The 21,300-nt window shown below is 43.8% G+C and overlaps 1 protein-coding gene and 1 pseudogene across 7 annotated transcripts in view; both read left to right on the forward strand.

Moving 5' to 3' along the window:
• Positions 1-12,279, forward strand: part of LOC125972216 (kinase suppressor of Ras 1) — a 62,523-nt gene extending 50,244 nt beyond the window's left edge. For 5 of the 7 annotated variants that reach the window (XM_049725764.1, XM_049725765.2, XM_049725768.2 and 2 more), the window contains 4 exons: positions 8,419-8,552; positions 8,627-8,758; positions 9,082-9,217; positions 10,845-12,279. In XM_049725764.1, the coding sequence (XP_049581721.1) occupies positions 8,419-8,552; positions 8,627-8,758; positions 9,082-9,217; positions 10,845-10,967 (525 nt within the window). In that variant the 3' untranslated portion in view covers positions 10,968-12,279. The other 2 variants (XM_049725767.2, XM_049725766.1) reach the window with 2 other exon arrangements.
• A 6,925-nt stretch (positions 12,280-19,204) lies between these two features.
• Positions 19,205-20,829, forward strand: LOC125972282 (phospholipid scramblase 1 pseudogene; annotated as a pseudogene).
• The last annotated feature ends 471 nt before the right edge of the window (positions 20,830-21,300 follow it).

The raw sequence follows: 21,300 nt of genomic DNA on the forward strand, positions 1-21,300 counted from the left end.
TGAGGGGAGCTGCTTTGATTGAAAAAAGGAAAGTATACTCGTATGCAAATCTGGGAAAATACCAAAAAAGGAAAGTCTACTCATATGCACAGTTAAACTGCACTTTGCGCTAGACTTGGCTGAGCATAAAAATAGGGCCTCAAACTGATGAAGGCTTATTTTTTGCAACTGTCATTTTCTCTCGATTGAAGCCTGCAAGATTAGTCTGGTGCTGTATGTCAATTTGGTAATTTTTATTGCCAAAATTGAATTTGTTTTTTGTTTAGTGTTCAAATAAGCTAGAAATATTGGGGTTCAATTTTCTCACCCATTTTATATGTCAGTGATTAGGGGCGGATCAAGGACGGGGAGGACACAATTGGATAAAGTTAGGAAAAGGACACCACTTATGGGTATGAGCCTATGAGCTTGAGAAAAGATGTAAGTTTTTAGACGGGACTTAAATACAGGGAGTGAGGGTGAGTCGCAGACAGATTGAAGGAGAGAGTTCCAGAGTCGGGGTGCTGTGCAGGAGAAGGCTCTGTCGCCGAAGTATTTGAGTTTGGATTTTGGGACTGTCAGACGTGAAGTAGTGGAGGATCGGAGGGGACGGGTGGGGCGGTAGGGGATAAGGAAGTCGGATAGGTAAGGGGGAGCCAGGTGGTGAAGGGCTTTGAAGGTGAGGAAGGAGTATCTTGAAGATGATACGCTGCTTGATGGGGAGCCAGTGAAGAGAGTAGAGAATGGGAGTGATGTGTTCGCAGAACCGGGTGTGGGTAAGGAGGCGGGCAGCAGAGTTGTGGACTAGTTGAAGTCTATGGAGTGACTGAGCGAGCAATGATGCCAGTGAGAAGGGAGTTGCAGTAGTCAAGCCGCGATGAGATAAAGGCATGTATGAGGGATTCAGCAGTGTCGGATTTTGGTGATGCGGCGCAGGTGGAAGTAGGAGGTCTTGACAACTGAGCTAACATGAGGGTGGAAGGACAGTGTAGCGTCGAAGATAACGCCGAGGTTGCGTGCCAGAAGGGAGGGAGTGATGGTTGAGGAGTCAATGGTGAATGAGATGGGTCCAGTTTTATTGAGGGAGGATTTAGTGCCTATGAGGAGGAGCTCTGTTTTGTCATTGTTGAGTTTGAGGAAGTTGTGGGTCAGCCATGTTTTTATTGTAGAGATGCAGGTATCAAGGTGGGTGAGGGGAGGGTTTCAGGTGGGTGCGGTGCATATGTAGTTCTGGGTGTCATCAGCGTAACAGTGGAAGTCCTGATTGAGTTTGCGGATGACATAGCCAAGGGGGAAGAGTTAGCAGATGAATTGGAGGGGGCCAAGACCTGAGCCTTGGGGGACCTCCTGTGTGGGGAGAGGATGGATGTGTGGCCGGAGAGAGAGATGAACTGGTTCCTGTTGGTGAGATAAGAGGTGAGCCAGTCGAGTGCAGTGCCCTCAACACCTAGTTGGCGCAGCCTTTGAAGAAGGATGGAGTGTTTCACAGTATCAAAGGCTAGGCAAATGTCGAGCAGTTTCAGGGTATTGAGGGCACTGAAGTCTGCAGAAATGAGATCATTGGTGACTTTAACAAGAGCGGTTTCGGTGCTGTGAAGTGGGTGGAATCCGAACTGGAAGGGTTCATAGAGGTTGTTGGACTGGAGATGGGTATGGAGTTGGGCGGAGACAATGCGTTCGAGGGTTTTGGAAAGGAATGAAAGGTTGGAGATGGGACGGTAGTTGGAGAGGTTGACTGGGTCCAGGGTGGGCTTTTAGAGGATGGGGGTGATGGCGGCAAGCTTACAGACAGTGGGAAAGTGGCCAAGGGATAGAGACTGATTAAAAAGGGTGGTGCAGGGATGAGAATTTTCCGCGGATATCCGTGTTTTTTCCGTCTAAAGTATCATTTTCATGGATCGTGTAAATCTGTTGAGCAAATTATTTTTTCTATATATGGGGGGGGGGGGGGGGGGGGGGGTGAGCGGCCGGCCAGCTGGCCTGGCAACGTTAGCCTCGGCGACTCACGAGCATTCGCTCGCCCGCCGCGACGTCATCTTTAGGCACATCTCAAGACAAAATTAGTTAAGCTGTGAGTACGGAAATCGGCTTGCCTCTGTAAACCTAACTCACTGGCAGCAGTGATGCGACAACATCTGCCTTATTTTTGGCAGCATTTCCACTTGTTAACTTAACTTACGCGGAGAACTAAGTGTTTTTACACCGCTACAATGTGAATTTGCGATTGGGTTTTCATCACTTGTAGACGAGTTATTTAGTTTGATAGATCTAGGGCCTACTCAGCAAATTTTTTCGCCAGCATGACGCAGGTTTTGGAGAAAAAAGACAAGGATTGTGCCAGGAAAATAGACAAGTCGAACGGGATCAAGAACTGCTTCAGATGGGCATAGCTCGAGAGCAGCATCGTAAAGTAGATGTCCCGGGGAAGGTTTTGTGTATTCTCTGTCAAGATATGATCAGCTATGGAGGTTGCGGCGCTAGGAACATTAAGGAGCACATCGAAACAAAAAAAAACAAAGCTACGTTTTTACTTTTACAAGCATGTGGGTTAAGAACAGACCTGGGCAAATTACGGCCCGCGGGCCACATCCGGCCCTTTGTGCGTCCCTGTCCGGCCCACATGAGGCCAATCGTAGATTATATTTGATTACTACTTAATTAAAAAAATAAAATAAAAATTGTGTCGTGCGTGCAATACAACTGTTTTGCTTTTATTTTGAAAGGCGTTGCACTTCCGTGTAGCGTACGTGTATGTGAGCTGTGCGTGAAGGTGAACAGTGCGAAGTAATGCTGCCCGAGAAATGTGTGCTGACCCTCAGAAAAGAAAAGTTGACAAGGAGCGCCGTGTTTTCAACAAGACATGGACTGCCAAGTATTTCTTTACAGAAATGAAAGGTAAAGCCATGTGCCTGATTTGTGGTACACAGGTCGCTGTGTTTAAAGAATATAATTTGAGTCACCACTACATGACCAAGCATGAGAAAAAATACATCTGTCTGATAAACAGGGCGCATCAGAGGCTGATGCATTGCTAGCAAAACTGCAAGCCCAACAAGGACTTTTTATCAAACTTCACACCCAGAGATGCAGCGGCTTTGTCATTTGAGGAAAAGTTAAAGAAGTCAAGAATAAATTGTACTGATTAATGATTGTTTTTTTATTTGACCTATACACCACAATTTCACATATCTTAATATAAATATAAACAAAATAATTGTATTCCTCTAATTACCAGTACCAACTATTTAAAATAAATAATTTTGTGCATTTTAAAATGGAAGAAAATTGAGCAGGTTTAAGTTATCGTAGGTGTGGCCCTCTGACACAACTCAGGTTTTTCATGTGGCCCCTTGTAAAAATTAATTGCCCACCGCTGGTTTAGAAAGTAACATGATGTTACATGTAAGCTAATGTTAGGCTATTGGCATGATATCGTTATAGATTAAATCTTCAATGATATACATACTATATATATATATATATATATATAGCTGACTAGCTCAATCAGTAAGTGACATGACTTACAAACGGAAGACCCGGGTTCGATTCCCGGCAGGGGCACAATATGAGCAATGAGCGATTACCTTACCATCAGTCAGTGTGGGTCCTTAGGCAAGACCCTTAACGATACCGCCTACCTCAGAGATAATGAGAGTACAAGAAACGAAAGACATGCCGGCTCAGACGTCGCCCGGACAAACAAGGTCTGCGTCAGGTGCTGGGGAACCAGAGCACCCTGATGAAAAATGGGCTACTGGAACAAGACACAAATGGGCGAGATGCGAGAATAAGGATCTGTTGGAATGCTACTACTCCAGCAACCCGAGCGAGAGGGGTTACATGCGGAGAATGCGGGAACAATGGCAACTTCAATACCCACAGTCAACACTATCGGCCAAGCAACTAGTAGCTCAATGTTCCAATATCCATAAACGGCACCTGCTATCACACCTCGAGATTGATGAGATACAACACAAATGCCATAGCGAAGGCCAACCAGAGCACCAGGTCAGAGACGAGTTAAATCCATGTAAAAGCCCAGAGGTTGGGTACGAAACCCCAATAAGCACAATCAAGCTGAACGAGGCAGCAACTGACCTGAAGAACAAGATCACGGTGAGAATGAATGCTCGGGAACCTAGATACACACTGCAGAGGCTAAGTGAAGTACCCTCAGAAAGTCTCCTAGAAGATGTGAATGCAGCATTGACAACAATTCCTACGGCTACCATCACTGAAACCAATGAGCTGATATACACCTCAGCAGCAGTGATCCTAGAAATCCTTGGCTACAAGAAGAATGACCATATGCGACCACAACAGTGCCCACCATGGAAGAGAAGGCTGGAGGCCAAAATCAAGATAGCACGGAGAGAAGTGAGCCAAATGACAGAGGCCCAGAAAGGTGCAATGAAAAAGCAAGTTCCCAAGAAATACAGCCATATGCCCATACCTGAAGCACTCGAAACTGCCAAACAAAGACTCCAAGCCTTGGCCAGCCGCCTAAAGAGGTACACAAGAGAGAATGAAGCCAGACGAATAAACAGGTTGTTCACAACACAACCAGCGAAAGTGTACGCTCAGTGGCAGGGGAATAATAGCAGAGCAGACCCACCAAGGCTGGAAACTGAACAGTACTGGAAGGATATATGGGAGCGGGAGGCATCACACAAGAAGGATGCACAGTGGCTGGTGGCTCTGAGAAAGGACCACAGCAAGCTCCCTGAACAGAACCCAGTAACCATCACAGTGGCAGACATCCAGGGAAGAGTCTCAGGAATGAAAAACTGGACAGCACCAGGCCCTGACATGATCCACAGCTACTGGCTCAAGAAACTTACAACTCTCCATGAGCGCCTGGCAGCACAAATGAACCAGCTGCTAAGGGATGGGACTCACCCTGAATGGCTAACCCAAGGGCGTACGATCCTGATCCAGAAGGATCCATCAAAGGGTACAGTCCCATCCAACTACCGGCCAATCACCTGCCTCTCCACAACATGGAAGCTGATGTCGGGCATAATATCAGATAAGATCAGCGGGCACATGGATCAATACATGAGCACTGCTCAGAAAGGGATTGGTAAAATCAACTCCTGGTGGATAGAACAGTCACCCAAGACTGCAGAACTAGACGTACCAACCTGAGCACTGCCTGGATTGATTACAAGAAAGCATATGACTCAATGCCACATACTTGGATCACTGAATGCTTGAGGCTGTACAACATCAATGGGACTCTGAGAACCTTCATCGCCAACTCGATGAAACAGTGGAAAACCACACTTGAAGCCAATGGCAAGCCACTTGCACACGTGACCATCAAATGTGGTATATACCAAGGAGACGCTCTGTCCCCAATGCTGTTCTGTATAGGACTGAACCCCCTCAGCCAAATAATCAACAAGACGGGCTATGGATACCAACTCAGGAATGGGGCCACCATCAGCCACCTCCTCTACATGGATGACATAAAGCTGTACGCTAAGAACGAGCGGGACATTGACTCCCTGATCCACACTACCAGGATCTACAGCTCTGACATCGGAATGTCATTCGGACTTGAGAAATGTGGCCGCATGGTGACTAAAAGAGGAAAGGTAATCCACACAGAGGGGGTCTCACTCCCAGAAGGAACAATAGCAGACATTGAGGACAGCTACAAATACCTTGGAATTCCACAGGCAAATGGCAACCTTGACGAGGAAACAAGGAAAGCAGCCACAGCCAAATACCTCCATCGAGTAAGGCAAGTCCTAAGAAGTCAGCTCAATGGCAAGAACAAGTCCCTAGCCATTAACAGCTACGCCCTACCAGTAATCAGGTACCCTGCAGGAATCATACGGTGGCCAAAGGAAGATATACAGACCACAGATATCAAGACACGGAAGCTCCTAACCATGCATGGAGGGTTCCATCCCAAGTCCAGCACCCTGAGACTGTACACTAGCCGTAAAGAAGGAGGCCGAGGACTAGCGAGCGTGAGAGCCACGATCCAAGATGAAACATCCAAGATCCATAAGTACATCAGGGATAAGGCCCCAACGGATGACGTGCTCAGTGAATGTCTCAGACAATGGGCATCAAAGGAAGATGAGGTGCTGGAGGGACCATCATGGGAGGACAAGCCCCTACATGGGATGTACCACCGAAACATAGCTGAAGTAGCTGATATCCAGAAATCCTACCAATGGCTAGAAAGAGCTGGTCTGAAGGACAGCACAGAGGCACTGATCCTGGCTGCACAAGAACAGGCCTTGAGCACCAGAGCAATAGAGGCCCAAATCTACCACACCAGACAAGACCCCAGGTGTAGATTGTGCAAAGAAGGTCCTGAGACAATCCAGCACATAACTGCAGGGTGTAAGATGCTGGCAGGTAAAGCATACATGGAGCGCCATAACCAAGTAGCTGGAATAGTGTACAGGAACATCTGTGCAGAGTATGGACTGGAAGTCCCAAGATCCAAGTGGGAAACACCTCCAAAGGTGGTAGAGAATGACCAAGCCAAGATCCTCTGGGACTTCCAGATCCAGACAGACAGAATGGTAATGGCGAACCAACCGGACATTGTGGTGGTGGACAAAGAGCAGAGGAAAGCCGTTGTGGTTGACATAGCCATCCCAAATGATGGTAACATTAGGAAAAAGGAACATGAGAAACTTGAGAAATATCAAGGGCTCAGAGAAGAGCTGGAGAAGACCTGGAGAGTTAAGACTTCAGTGGTACCTGTGGTCATTGGAGCACTAGGGGCAGTAACCCCCAAACTGGAGGAGTGGCTGAAACAGATCCCAGGAAAAACATCTGACATCTCAGTCCAGAAAAGTGCAGTACTAGGAACAGCAAAGATACTGCGTAGAACCCTCAAGCTCCCAGGCCTCTGGTAGAGGACCCGAGCTTGAAGGGAAAAAAAAAGAGACCACCCACGGGGGGTGAGGAAAAGGTTTTTTATATATATATATATATATATATATATATATATATATATATATATATATATATATATAGGATATATATAGGATGCTGGGGTTCCGGTTGGCGATGTTAATGAGGGATGAGAAGTAAGTGGACTTGGCAGCAAGAAAAGCATCACGGTAGGAGGTGATGTGTTGTTTGAAGGCTTCAGCGTGGACAGTGAGGCGGGTTCTTTTGTAGAGGCATTCAAGTTGACAGCCAGTTTGTTTCATGGAATGGAGTTCTGGGGTGTACCAGAGGCAGAGTTGGTGAATGAGACAGAGGAAGTTTTCCAGGGGGCTAGGGAGTCAAGGAAGTCAGAAAGGATGTTGTTGAGCATGATGGCGAGGTAATCAGGGTAGGAGGGTGTGGGGTCAGAGGGAAGGGCAGAGGATATGTGCCGGCAGAGTGTGTGAGTTTACTGTCTTGATGTTGCGGTAGGAGAGGGTGCGTTTTGTGGGATTATGAGGCAAGGGTAGAGGGGCGGAGAAGTGGAAGCAGAGATGATCCAACAGTGGGAAGGCGAGAGGACAGGGGTTGGATGCGAGTGGAAAGGAGGAGCAAAGTATATCCAGGGTGTGGCCTGTAGTGTGGGTGGGGAAGTTGATATGGTGGGTAAGATGGAAGCAGTCCAGAAGAGAGATGAAGTCAGACGTCAGTGGGGCAGTTGGCTGGTCGATGTGGATGTTGAAGTCACTGGTGAGTAGGAGGCGGGAGGAGACTGAAGATACGATGGTGAGGAGTTCAGAGAGTTCAGAAAGAAAAGACGGATGTGACTTTGTAGGACGGTAGTTGAGAACAGCAGTAGTAGAATTGGGGAGGGAAAAAGCGAGATACGGACGGACACATGTGATGTTGATTGGTCCTTCCAACGTGTGCTGCCAACGGCCAATCACCACACGAGCCGGATGATGCGTGTACAGTACAAAGGCAGTCTGACGATTGATTGACACATCATTGTGACAGTCTTGAGTAGGGAGGGAGGGAGGCAGGGAAGGTGTGCAATAAATAGTGGTTTATAGTCCAAAAAATACGGTACCTCTTTTTGTTATATTGCAAGTGTCACACAAAGTTCGGTGTGGTGCAATATGGGTCTGAAATTCTGTTCTTACAGAATTTGCAGGTTGCTTCATATTTGCTAACGCCAGTTCTCGATGGTCAAGTCTGAGTCACCAAAAATGTGTAGTCTGGACTCCGACTCGAGTACTACAGCCCTGCTTTGTAGTGTTAGGTTCAATATACAGTATGTTGAATGTAGGTTGAATTCGCTGTTTTTAATAGGTTGAAATGGATTTGCAAGTCACTGTATTGTGTTTTTTTGTTTGTTGATGTTTTGTTTAACACAACGTCCTGCCTGAGTTCATTTGAATTTTTTAGTACGTATAGTATGTACAGCTAAACAGATACCATTTTTTCACAACATGAGGCCGACTTTTGACAGTCCCAAACTGCTATGTATTATTTGCATATTTGTCTCTACCAAAGGGAATGGGCTATCTGCATGCAAAAGGCATCATTCACAAAGATCTGAAGTCCAAGAATGTTTTCTATGACTCCAACAGAGTAGTTATAACAGATTTTGGTCTGTTTGGGATGGCCGGTGTGGTAGAAGAAGGAAGGTAAGAATGCAACAGATGTCTTCAGTTTATGTTATTATTGTCTACATTGTGATTGCAATGTTTTGTGTGAATAGAAGAAAGAGTGTGTTGAAAATACCCCAAGGATGGATCAACTACCTGTCCCCAGAGATTGTTCACGTGATGAGCCCAGACGTTGCTGAGGACCAGCTGCCGTTCTCGAAAGCTGCCGATGTTTATGCTTTTGGGTATTAAATGTTGTCAATTCAAAACTAATAATTACATAAAAAGCTAGAGTTAACATTATTTGAAATATTCCAAATGTTCATGGTGATTATTGGTTTGTTCTAAGCCTGAAAGCAAAAAAATGGCTTGAGACTAACATTACTGCACAAATGTTAAACTGCACAGCACGTTGCACCAGACCCACACGATTGTTGTAGGCATAAAAAAGAGGCCAGTACAATCCTTTTCTCATATAAATTTCTATATATTAGGCATAAATGTTTTTTGGTTTAGAAGTGCAATTAATTTTATTTATTTGATTTAACTTGACATTGACTTTTTTCAGTACAATCTGGTATGAGCTGCATGCTAGAGATTGGCCAATCACCAACCATCCCGTGGAAGCCAAAATCTGGTTAGTGGGTAGCAATGAGGGCATGAAGAGGGTGCAGACAGATGCCAACCTGGGCAAGGAAGTTATGGTAAGTCTATAGCATAAAGTAGGGCTATTACATTGTTTTAAAAGCTTTTTAGGTTGATTTCCTTGTAATATTCGCTTTTTAACTGTGTGTATGGACCCCTTTAAGAGTTCGTAAAGAATGTGGTGTCATTTTTTGGGGGCGTGGCTTAGCTGGAGGCAAAGAGATCCAGCATGCTCGCTTGACATCGCAGATTAACATATTGTGTTTATGTAGAAATGGATACGAAAAATGGACATTTGAGTGAATATGTAAGCTCACACTCCACAATCGTAAATGCAGTCACAAGTGCTGCTAATTCAAAGACAAGGATGTACTAGGCACCTCAGAAAATCTAAACAATTGTGCTGATAGTTTTTAAAATTTATTTTACAGGTTGAAGTGGACAATCGGTGGAATGCGCATCAGAACTTTAGTGGCGATTGGTCGTAATTTTTGGACGTTTAGTGACACAAAAGTTACTACAGCTCATAGTCAGACAGGTTAACAGACACTGCTCCCTCTAGCTCCTATGGCTTGTCAATGCAGAATTAGCATCCAACGGCTAAACTAACAAGATTAGCAGTGCGATTTCAGCTTTTTACCTCCCAGACATGGGCCTATGTGCCACAGCCAAAAAGCTCATAGTCTGCCGTCGATCGCATTAGCTAGCCACGGCCTGTGAGGCAGCTGGGAGGATCTCCCGTCTGCATCGCCCGAAGAAGCTCCGTGCCCGCAGTTTTTGTTCATCGCCGCCTGACCTCTTCATTGTTGCCACCGCCCTCTGCCCATCTAGCTCCATCCAGGAGTATGAGATGCAGCAGCCTGTGTCGCGCTGCCCAGTCAGCCGGCCCATGTGTGTCAATTACGGATAAATAACTCAGAGAGCACTGAACTTCTAGTAATGTGTAGCCAGCCAAGTGTGGGCACTTAAAGCACCTCCTTTTCGGATAAGAAGATATGTCATGTGCGGGATGGAGCAGGGTGACCAAATGCAGCTTGGAGCACGGTTTATTGAAGGGAAAAGGGTGGTGGAGGAGAGGATGAGGGGAACAAACAGGAGGACATAGCAGGACTAACAGGGAGGCAAACAGGCAGGAACAAACTGGCAAACAGGAAAACAGGCAAGAGTAAACAGGGAGGACAACAAAACTGACTAACAGGACTGACTAACAGGTCTGGCAACAGGCTAACAGAACAATCTGACCGGGAGTGACACGCATACAGGACTTAAATACAAGACTGGAAACAAGGGGCAGGTAACGGCGATTACAGCGATTACTGGTAGGACATAGGAGGGGCGAGCGTACAGATGCGGGACAGAGATGCGAACGGAAACCATGACAACAAACCATACTTGACTTCAGGAGAAATTTTATTTCTATTACATTACAACGATGACCAAAAGTTGACATTATATTAATTGGTGGAGGAAAATTGAGCCGTGAGGAGCATTTCCACATGTTGATGGGGCTTGGAGTTGAAGTGATAATTACAGTCAAAATAATGTGTTAGAGTGGTGCTCACTCTAACTTGTCATGGTGAATGCCTAATGGTGATTCACAGTCATACGTAGTTGAGTGAGGATATATACGTATTTGTCAATTTGTAACAACTAATGTTGGCATGTATCAATGTTTTGCCACAACAGGAGATCTTTTCTGCCTGCTGGTCATTTGAAATAGATGACAGACCAACCTTCACCCAGCTGGCGAGTATGTTGGACAGGCTGCCGAAACTGAACCGCCGACTGTCCCATCCTGGACATTTCTAGAAGTCTCTTGAGTCTGTATAATAGAAATTGGGGGTCCAACCAACTATCAACTTCACTCACAGTGATACACAAAAAGGGAGCTTGAAACGACAGCAAATGAACCAACATGACAAGAATCAGATTGATACGTAAATCACTCGACAGAGTTCTTCACAGTATCTATCCACTGTGATCTGCTTGGGAAAGGAGGGACAATTGAGTACAATACTTCAAGCTGATTGGGTGATGTGGCAATCTGTGCAGCCTATCAAACTTTTGTTTTGACCAATCACGACAGCAGAAACCCGAATCAGGGAGTTAAAGAAGCACAACCTTCCAAAAAGAAAGTGTGAGTAACTGCAGAAACAGAATTAATCGCAGCATCCATGCATTTGTCCACCGGTGTCACCAGTGTGGTTGGTTCGTTGGTTTTCCCCGGCTCAGCGCTTCTTGTTTTTGACGCAGAAACTTATCTTGACCCTAAGTACATTTTTGCTTTGTGATTGGTTCGGTCATCCAGTTGTGCAGGCCTGAGACAAGATGGATTCTTGTGTTTTTGTAAACTCACAAATACCGTGAGAATTCAGCTTGCAAACAAGGTTAGAAATTAACTGCCCAAAACATGATTTTGCAGATTGATGAAGTTGTTTTGCAATGTATCAGGAATGTACAGGAAGTGACTTTTCTGTGACTGTTAAGTTTGTACTTTTCAGAAGTTACGTAAATCTCCCTTTTATGATATGGTCTGATTTTTCTCTCTTCACTTTGCGATGTCCTAATCCATGTTCTCCTGCTGTACCTGATCACCATGTTCAGGATTTTGAATTTCTCTTTATTCTATACGCCTCTGTTTAAAGCTGTTACTATTTTCATGTATATCCTCTCATTTCCACGCCAATGGTGGACCATGGGATCATTATCATCGTTCATCCTCCTCTCAGACAATAAACAATAATACTGTACATAGTATTGGTATGTAGTGTATATAATAATAAATACTTTACTATTATGTCACGTCTCGTCCCCAACTGCTCCACTATGTGTCTGTTGTCTTGGTTTCTGTCTGTGTGCTCGCCCCTCCCCTCCTGTGTGCCCATGATCAGTGTGATTATTCCCACCTGCCTCTCGTTACCTGTCATGTATATAAGTCTTGTCTGCCCCTCACTCCCTGTCGGATCATTGGTTGTCGTGTCGTCTTCATGTCCTTTTGGTTCCTGTCGGTTTCAAGTATGTTTTGGTTGGGAAGTCATGTTGTTTTGCTAAGTCATGTCAGTTTACCGAGTGTGTTAGTTTGCCTTTTTGAGTCCCTCAATAAACCCTGGTCCAAGCTGCACTTGGTCGTCCTGCTCCATGCTCCACCCGTTCGTGACAATTAATGTATTAAGCACTGGGTGCTCACTTATGTTTTTTAGCTCATTCAAATGTAACGGTTTGATACTTATTATGCAGTAATGCAGTAAATACCCTACAGCACAAACTTAGGCTGACTTTCTTACACAAGAGTTTGAAAGGTCTTTAAAGATACCAATCTAAATGTCTATTCCCTTGCTTTTGAAAACACATCTGTAACACTGTGACATACAATCAAATTAGCAACATTTATTTAAAATTGTTTCCAGAAGTTAATTCAATTTAACATTTACCAATTCTGCATTTTTAACACATATGTGCGTGGTTACTCATTTATTTTCGGTTATTTTTAAGATCCCCTTGAAAGACAAAGTTTACAGGAGAAAATAAGATACCTTTCCATATTTCAATCAATTCTCAGAATATCTACAGGAGAGTGTAACTTAAATTCCCCCTTAAGAGGTTATATTAATATGTATAATAAATTAAAAACGGAATTAACATTAAGACTTTGGTGACATAATTGTTATAGTTTCTGCAATTCAAATTTTCCTTTTTTAAGTGCTAAGCTGCTCGTAGTTCCTCATCTAACCGGCTGACTGCTTCCTCCTCTTACTTCACCACTAACTGTTTTTCACTGCATACATTGCCACCACTTCTCCCTGTATTAAAAAGCTTCATAGCACAGAGGCTGCTGTATTCAGCTTATTGGTTCTAGCTCCTCTTCAATGTACGCCGGTGGTAACATTAAAATTGATGGTTGTCATAGTTTATGAACAAATGTATATACAGAGATAAGATGAATTGCTGTTCAAATGTTTTTATTGTTCCATTTTGTTTTTCAAAATACCTTTAAGGACACATTATGGGATATGAATGTTTCAATTGCTTGTATGCCAATGTGTCTGCAATATGCTCAATATACACAAACCCTCACACTAAATTGACAAATATAATTAGGCATTTTAGTGATCAATACAATACAATACAATACAATACAATACAATACAATACAATACACACGCACACAAAAGAAACAATCAGCAGTCATCAAAAAGAGAGCGAGGCAATCTAAAAACTTGAGAATAGGGGTAGGAAACCCTGGTCTTACAAGAGCCATATCCTGCCTGTTTTTCCATCTCTCCCTGCTAACAATAACTATTTGTATAAATAAGAAACGTAAGTGGGCGCTCACCAATAGCATCAATTTGTGGGGAATTACCATCTCTCCCTACTGACAATAAATATTTGTATAAATAAGAAACCAAAGTGGGCACTTGCCAATAAAATCAATTTGTGAGGAAATACGAAAATGATTGCTCGACGCATTGAGATGTTTGCTAAATATAGCTGAAATCGTCCTCAAATTGTCGCACTTGCAGCAGAGGAGTTGACTTATAGACCTATAGACCTAATCTAAAAAGCGTATTTATGCAATGCTAAAAGTAGGGGATAAAAGTGTGCTTTATTTCCTTCTTGGGAAACCCTGTACAAGAATTTAGGGACAGTTTTAAATTGTGAAAAAAAAATGCATATGTATGATAAGTGTTTATAGTTTTGAGATGTATGTTTGTTTGTTTTTAATTATAGGGAGATTTACAGAGGATTTGTGCAAAACGTTATGTCTTTTGTATCAGTAATTGAATACATTAAAGTTGATATCTGGACTCAGAACCTTCTGCAAGCTATTACAAGGTTCAGTCATCTCGTTAATTGTTAGTTTTAGTTTAAGCTTCTCAAAGAGGAAGTCCACAATTACACTGGTTAAAGTTATGCATACAATACACACTGTGACACAGATTGTTGTTTGACTTTTGGCGAGTCCTTTTTTAGTCAGGGGTCGTATGATGTTACTCGTGTGATGTTTGGTACAGTTTTTACGCCAGATGCCCTTCCTGATGCAACCCACCCGTAGTGTAAAAGGGTCTTGCCGAGGGACCCAAATGGGTGCTACCATTTGTCACGTCTCGTCCCCAACTGCTCCACTATGTGTCTGTTGTCTTGGTTTCTGTCTGTGTGCTCGCCCCTCCCCTCCTGTGTGCCCATGATCAGTGTGATTGTTCCCACCTGCCTCTCGTTACCTGTCGTGTATAAAAGTCCTGTCTGCCCCTCTCTCCCTGTCGGATCATTGGTATTGGTTTTGGTTTTGGTTCCTGTCGTTCGGTGTGTCGTCCTGTCTTGGTGCCGTCATGTCCTGCTGTCTTCTTGTTCCACGTCCCGGTCAGTCAGTCAAGTTATTGTTTAAGTCATGTCAGTTTACCGAGTCTGTATTTTGAGTTGCTTCAATAAACCCTGGTCCAAGCTGCACTTGGTCGTCCTGCTCCATGCTACAACCGACCGTGACACCATTGGCCTTGACCAGGATTTCACCCCTCGTCCCTGGCATCTGAAGCCAGCCGCCTGACACTGTAACACAGATTGAAAGGCAGAATTTAGAATTTGTATTGAAATTGATGTCTAATTGAAGGGGAATCTATAATAATGCCACCAGTAAGAGTAAAAAACAAATGAACAGAGATATTCAGGAAGACAAATCCTCAGGAGCAGTGTATTTGTCTTTCACTTTTAACACAAATTAATCTTGTGACCAGACTGAGACAACACAGAGACAGACATCTCATGTATGGTCCTGAAGCCATCCATCCATCCATTTTCCGAACCGCTTAGTCCCCACGGGGGTCGCGGGCGTGCTGGAGCCTATCCCAGCCGTCATCGGGCAGTAGGCGGGGGACACCCTGAACCGGTTGCCAGCCAATCGCAGGGCACACAGAGACAAACAACCATTCGCACTCGGACTCACACCTAGGGACAATTTGGAGTGACCAATCGGCCTACCAAGCATGTTTTTTGGGATGTGGGAGGAAACCGGAGTGCCCGGAGAAAACCCACGCGGGCTCGGGGAGAACATGCAAACTCCGCACAGGGAGGGCCGGAGGTGGAATCGAAACCGCACCCTCCTAACTGTGAGGCGGACGTGCTACCCAGTGCGCCACCGAGCCGCCGGTCCTGAAGCCATTCTTGTAAATATCAAGCCATCTATGTAAGAATCTTTTTTTTACTGGTCTTAATAACAATAATCTTCCTCCGCTTTCAAGTTCCCCATTAAATTGTTCTATTAAAATGTCTGTACCTACACAGTCTTATCCCTGAAGTCACAATGATCGTTGACGGGGATGTGCGCACACACACACGCACGCACGCACGCACGCACGCACGCACGCACGCACGCACACACACACACACACACACACACTCACACATAGTGGGTCAAAAAGGTATTCAGTCAGCCACCAATTGTACAAGTTCTCCCACTTGAAAGATGAGAGATGCCTTTAATTTTCATCATAGGTACACTTGAGACACACTGAGAGACAAAATGGAAAAAAAATCCAGAAAATCATATTGTTTGATTTTTAAATAATTTATTTGTAAATTATAGTGGGAAAAAAAAGTATTTGGTAAATAATGGTCCTGATCTGGGGCTCCACACAAGATCTCAAGGTCAAAATGATCACAAGAAAGGTGAACAAAAATCCCAGAACCACATGGGAGGACTTAATGAATGACCTGCACTGATCTGGCACCAAAGTAACAAAGAATACCATCAGTAACACACTCAAGTAACCAGGGACTCAATTCATTGAGTTTACCCACCCTGTTAGTTCTTCCACTTTTGTTATCACTTTTAGTTTACACATCCTGGCTAGTTCCTTTTTGAGACATTCACGAAGTGGAGCTGGAACTCTCCTTGGTGCATGTATCACTGGTATTGCATTTTCTTTTAACCGAATCTGATAAGGCAGGGACGTGCGGTCAGAGGAGGCAAGAGAGGCTACGCCTCCCCTGACATCATGAAAAGGGACAAAACAAATTCAATTGTTTTCATTATAAAGTAATTTTCCTTTTAATTTCAATAGTTTTGTATCATTTTGATCCAAAATTGCTGAATTTTTATAGTTATTTTAAAACCGAAGACGATTCGCTCCGAGGAGCCAACTTCCTGTCTCGCCTCCTCTGAGGATGGCGTAATCACACGGCTGCCTATGTTGACAGGCTATGCCAGGGGTCTGCCAGCAATAAACTGAAGCACCTGAACACACAAAAAAAATCTACATTAGCTCGGAGTCAGATTTTTTTTTCCAGGAAAAGTAATAGCTTATTAAATTACATTTATTTATTTATACATTTGCTCATAAGTATGTTGAGATGGACAAGACTCCAAATGCATACTTTTCCATGTTAATATACGTGTCAGGAATGGCACTCCATGTTTCAAAAACAAGTTTGGCGGGGTGGGGGAGTTTCTCCATATCTCCATTTGTGCTCTTTAACGAGTGTAGCCTTCTGACGGGCGACTTCTTCAATATCCGCCGTCAGTGATTTGAACTTATTAACCCATAAATCTTTATCCGCTATGTCTGCCAGTTCAATTTCTAGATCAGGCTTACTTACTCCAGTGAATGCAACTGTGTTCAGCAGGGATGGGTCGATGTCCAGCGGTGTGATAAGGAAAGAGCATACAGGTAAGCCAGCGTCGTTGGCGGTGAATGTAAATAAATAAGTCCACGCTGAATTAAACTCTCTATTTTCTTCCGAAACTTTCCTTTTTTTTTTTTTTTTTCATGGCTATTCAGGGTTCACAACTTCGCACACAGGTTCGCACGGGTTCACACAATCTAAGAGCTGCCAGCAGGTAAAGGCGCGGGACGTATCAACTCAAACTCCAAGATAACTGCGCAACAAAAACTAATAATATGTAAATACAAATGAATTAAGAAATACTCTTTATTTATGTTCGTTTTTTTTTTTGTCAAGGCCAATGTAGCTGCTATAAGGAGGCTGAAGAGCCACATGCGGCTCCGGAGCCACAGGTTGCCGACCCCTGTTTTAGACTGTCATAATGGAAGCGGGGCTCAAAAGTACTAAGAGTAGTATCTTTTTCTTCTACCTTTTTTCCCTTTTTAAAGTTAATAGGAAGAAAAAAAAAGACATTTACTAAAATGATTTTAAAAAAGGAGAAAATATATTTTTTAGTACCTTAATTTTCGGACTATAAGTCGCGTTTTTTTTTCATAGTTTGGGTGGGGGGGCGACTTACACTCAGGAGCGACTTCTATGTGAATTTTTTCGCAAATTTTCAAAATTCAAAAATCCGTGATGTAGTGAAACCGCGATGTAGCAAGGGATAACTGTCATTTGACCTGCAAGTGACGTCAGCAGCGCGGCGGTTGTTTACATAAAGACAAAGGATTCTATCACGGGATGACGAAGATGACGAAGGATTTAATGATTTGGAGTGACACAAGGTTTGAAAAATGTATTTATGTTATAGTTATTTGATATATTTTATTTCGTGTAGCAACTTGTATATGTTTTTATCGTTACAGTTCAGTAGTTGTTGGCTCGTTGAACTCTTGTTAAATAAAGAGCCGTTTACCAAACCCACGTGTTTCCTGGTACTTTGTTAACGCTACAATATAGTTCCTGGGGGTGCACATCAGTGAGGACCTCTCCTGGTCCGCAAACACCTCGTCACTGGCAAAGAAAGCTCAGCGCATGTGCTCCTCAGGCAGTCCTGTCTACATTCTACCGTGGCACTATTGAGAGCGTCATCACCAGTTGCATCGCTGTCTGGGGTGGTAACTGCACTGAACAGAACTTGAAGGCCCTGCAGCGCATAGTGAATACGGCTGGTAAGATTATTGGTGCTTCGCTCCCCTCCCTGAAGGACATTTACACCTCCCATCTCGCCCGCAAGGCAACCTCGATTGCCAGAGATGTGAGTCACCCGGCTCACTCTTTGTTTGACCTTCTGCCCTCTGGGAAGAGGTACAGGAGCCTGCGCTCCCGCACCACCAGACTTGCCAACAGCTTCTTTCCCCAGGCTGTTAGGGCCCTGAACTCGCTACCCCCTTCTGCGTAGCGTGTGGCACTGTTGCGCTATTTTCGGGAATGTCTGCTGTACGCGCACTTGCTCCTTTTTTTTCTGCTCCTCTTATTTATTTATTTATTGTTGTGTTATTTATTCATTATTTATTCAGCACGCTTTTGTTATACTTGTTACTTGTTTGTCTGTTGTGAGCCATGTCTTGTCACCGTGGGATAGGGGGGAACGAAATTTCGGTTTCTTTGTGTGTCTTTGGCATGTGGAGAAATTGACAATAAAGCTGACTTTGACTTTGACTTTGTATACTAGATCTGTGCGGCGCGCACGCGGCGTTGTTGACATAAAGGACGAGGAATCTGATAGATGGATTTAATGATTAGGAGTGACACAGATGGTTGATAATGTTGTATGATAGTTATTTGAAATATACTTTATATATCGTTATATGGGTCTGTCGAATAATTAGAAATGCAATTTACGAGTCCGACGTCAGCGGCGCATATGTGGCGCATACGTGGCATTGTTTACATAAAGGATGCTCGATGGATTTAATGAATTGGAGTGACACAGATGGTTTGATAAACATGTTATTTATGTAATACTTATTTGAATAACTCTGAATGTTACTCAGGCCCGTTCTCAGCTCCTTGTTTGTGTATATGTCATGTTAGCATACCGTATCGTTTAGCCTGTTGTTGCTGGTTCATGTCTGTTCTTGGTGTTGGATTTTGACAAATAAATTTGCCCCAAAAGTGTGACTTATACTCCGCTGCGACTTATATATGATTTTTTTTCACTGTATTGTGCATTTTATGGCTGGTGCAACTTATACTCCGGTGCGACTTATAGTCCGAAAATTCCGGCGTATATATATATATATATATATATATATATATATATATATATATATATATATATATATATATATATATATATATATATATGTAGGAGGAGCCTGGACCGGAGTATGCCGAGAAATCCCACACAGGTATGGGGAGAACATGCAAACTCTACACAGGAAGGTGCCTGTGAGAATGAAGCAGTTCAGATATTGGATAGATGGAGGGATGTTTACCTATTTTTGCACCTCCCTGTACATACTAGCACAATGCTACATCGGAAAACAAATGTAATATTGCACTCCATCATACGGTTGTCGTTCCCCTCCTGTCTGTCTGCTATTCACTTTTAGTTATCATGGATCTTTTTGTGAGATACAGTTGCCTCCAAAAGAATTTGGAATGGTGAGGTCAATTCCTTTTTTTGCTCCCCAGTATCCTGAAAACATGGGTTTCAGTTCAAATGAGAAATCTGACAGAATTTCGGATTTTATTTCATATTATTTACATCTAAATGTTAAACAATTTAGGACAAAGAACTTTCGTTTCAAGCCAAGTGAGCAAAAGTATTATTAAATAATAATTTAACGTTGCTTAACCCTTACTTGTAATAACTGCATCAAGCCTGTGACCCATTGACTTCACGAGAATGTTTCATTCCTCATTTGAAATGCTTTTCCAGGCTTTTACTACAGCTTCTTTCAGTTCTTGTTAGTTTCTGGTGGATTTCAAAAAAAGAAATGTTGCCAGGCCATACACATTAGGCGCCCAATAAACACATGATAATGAACAATTTCAAACCAATATTGACAGTTTTGATTGACAATTTTATACATATTTCAAAGTTGAAACTGACATGTTTTTTACCCCAGTATCTTACTGCTACTCCTGTTTTCAGCACCGCTAGCCATGCTTTCAAACAACACGGTCAGCAATGTGGGTAGGCTATGCGAGTGTTACATTCACTATCAGACACTGGGAATTTTTCAAAATCCAGTATATCCAACTCCATTGGAAAGTGCAGCAGTAGCTCCCCCACCGTAAACACTACCGGCTGCTGCCATGCAAGTGCCCTTACCTGTCCCAGTTTTAGGCTGTCCACCTGGACTAGAACACCTGATTCAAATCAGCCAGCTGAGAGGGTCCACCTGGCCGAGACGATTACTGGCTGGGGGATGAGCAATGTTTACACAGTAAAGAATATCTTGGAGCAGCAGGTGTTCGGAGCTACTGAGGACAATGATATCTTCACCATGCAGGCCTGCGGCCCGGCTAGGCCTTTCACAATACACCTTCATGAGAATTTAGGACGTGACATTGTAACCTTGAGCTGCCAACTGAGGTGCACTCTGTGCTGCTTCCCCTGCTGCCTGCAGGAGCTGGAGGTGCAGAACCCCCTGGAAATGCCATAGGTTATGTGGAACAGAACTGGCACCCTGTTTTGCCCAAATGTATCTTCTTGAATGAGACAAGAAAGCCCCAACTCGAGCTCATTGGGCCATTCCGTGACCGCAACTGTATGTCTGATTCAACGTTTGAGGTGCCCTCTTTGGATGAATCTGATGTGGTGGGCCAGATTAGTAAATAATGGGGTGGCTTCATGCAAGACGGTTTTACAGATGCAGATATCTTTATTATCTCATTTCCATTGAACCTGGATGTTACAGTTTTTATTGATTGCTTTGACCTGTTTGAAGAAACTGGCAACCTCAGTCTTCATCATCACCATTGTGGTATATGGTTTTAGTTGCTTCGCTGGTCTCCAAAAAACACTCGGTGGTCGGTGGCTGTTTCCAGACAAATAAGCACTTCAGGGACCACGGCTGATTGGGAAAAGATTTTATTCAACCAATGTCAGAGTGAAGTGTTTCCAAAAAGTTGAGTGGCCCAAGCCCCCCCCCCCCCCCCCCCCCCCCAAAAGGGGGAGCGAGCGAGAGCGAGCGAACCCGCGCTAGAGCGAGCCCTGGAACCCAGCCCTCTTGTCAGGCCCGTAGCTTTTATACCTGACAAGAATCTGATGTCACGGCTTTGGGTAACAGCTGTAGTTTTCAATGTACTAGTTTACTTCAGTCCTAAAAAGGAGATCTTGACCAGCGCTGTTGGTGATGGACGACAACAGCCACTTTACCTTATTATAGGATTGCACACATTGCTGCAACTGAATTCTCCCTGGTCACGGACAACTGGCCCTTCTATCTTCTACTAAGTACTTATACATTACTGAAACTAAAGCTTCTCTGTACAGCGAAAATAGTTTGATAGTCTTACTGCTACAAGT

The sequence above is a fragment of the Syngnathus scovelli genome, chromosome 7 (assembly GCF_024217435.2).
Source record: "Syngnathus scovelli strain Florida chromosome 7, RoL_Ssco_1.2, whole genome shotgun sequence".
NCBI classification, from domain to species: domain Eukaryota; kingdom Metazoa; phylum Chordata; class Actinopteri; order Syngnathiformes; family Syngnathidae; genus Syngnathus; species Syngnathus scovelli.